This window comes from Pteropus vampyrus, unplaced genomic scaffold, assembly GCF_000151845.1.
Source record: "Pteropus vampyrus isolate Shadow unplaced genomic scaffold, Pvam_2.0 Scaffold533, whole genome shotgun sequence".
NCBI lineage: Eukaryota > Metazoa > Chordata > Mammalia > Chiroptera > Pteropodidae > Pteropus > Pteropus vampyrus.
Window position 1 is genome coordinate 159,340 of NW_011889314.1, and position 1,448 is coordinate 160,787.

The 1,448-nt window shown below is 35.0% G+C and overlaps 1 protein-coding gene across 1 annotated transcript; it reads right to left on the reverse strand.

Annotated features, from left to right (window-relative positions):
- Positions 1-250: 250 nt before the first annotated feature.
- Positions 251-1,189, reverse strand: LOC105307938 (olfactory receptor 4F6-like). The gene has a single exon (XM_011383620.1). The coding sequence runs from the start codon at positions 1,187-1,189 to the stop codon at positions 251-253; it is 939 nt and encodes a 312-aa protein (XP_011381922.1).
- Between the last annotated feature and the right edge of the window lie 259 nt (positions 1,190-1,448).

Sequence of the window (1,448 nt, forward strand, 5' to 3'; positions counted from 1 at the left end):
TGAAAATCAAATGTAGTCATTGATGGTAACTACAATTTAGGTTTGTAAGTTAGATAGAAATACATAATATTACTTTTTATAACACAAAAATTGTTGCAACTTTATCTGAAAATGAAATTCTTTGATTTAATACCTCTTTTTCATTGGACTTCTCAGTTTTTTAAAAGCAGTAATGAAATTGTGTTTATGGTGATCATGAGGGTCCTTTTGGTCCATGATGTTCATCTCGTGCTCTTATCAATGAAACTTGTTATGTCACGTCCCTAGAACTTACAACTTGTACACTCAATCTTTTCATTGCCACTCTCATATCTCTGTTTCTTAAAGTATAGATGGCAGGATTTAATATAGGAGTGACAACAAAGTCCACAATGGCAAAAAATGTATCTAATGACTTTGTAGGGAAAGGCCACACATAGAGAAACATACATGGAGCGAAAAACAAAACCACTACAGAGATGTGAGCTGACAAAGTGAAGAAAGCTTTGGACAAATCCTTTGAAGAATGTTTTCTGACAGTGACTAGAATAAAGATGTAAGATACAATTAAAAAAAAGAAGGTGCCCATAGATATGAAGCCACTGTTGGCTGTGACCACAAATTCTAGTCTATAAGAGTCCATACATGCAAGTTTAATAACCCTGGGAAAATCACAATAAAAGCTCCCCACATTATTAGGACCACAGAAAGGTAAATTTATGGTGAAAACAAACTGAGACATAGCATGAATCAACCCAATGATCCAAGCAGTCACTAACAAAAGCATGCACATTTTGGGATTCATAATAGTTAAATAGTGGAGAGGCTTGCAGATTGCAGTGTACCTGTCATATGCCATGGCTATGAGTAGCACCATTTCAGCTCCTCCCATGACATGAATAAAGAACATCTGTATCATGCAACTGTGGAAGGAAATGATTTTACAGTCACTGAAAAGATCAGATATCATCCTAGGAACTGTGGTAGATGAAAGGCCCAGGTCAATTAGTGATAGGTTAGCCAGCAGAATATACATGGGGGAGTGTAAATGAGAATCAAAAATCACTGTGAACACAATGAAGAGGTTTCCTAGGACAATTCCAACATAGAATAAAGAAAGGAAGAGAAAAAGAAAAAACTGCATTCCCAAGGATTGTGCAAGTCCCAGTAACACAAATTCAGTTACCACAGAGCCATTTACTTGGTCCATTGAATCATAAAGAAGAAAAGACTCTGAAGTGACCTGAAAGAAAAGAAAGAAAGAATTGACTTTAGAGCACTGAAAAGAATGTGTTAAATGTTGATAACTTAAAATAGGTTATGAACAAATATTTTAACTAATAGTAGACTATAAAATATGAGAACCAGGGTATTAAACATCAGTGTAGTGAGACCAAAGCTGCACTCAGAGGCAATCTATTGCTTTGAATGATCTCATTTATTCAAATACATGAACAAATAAGGAAACT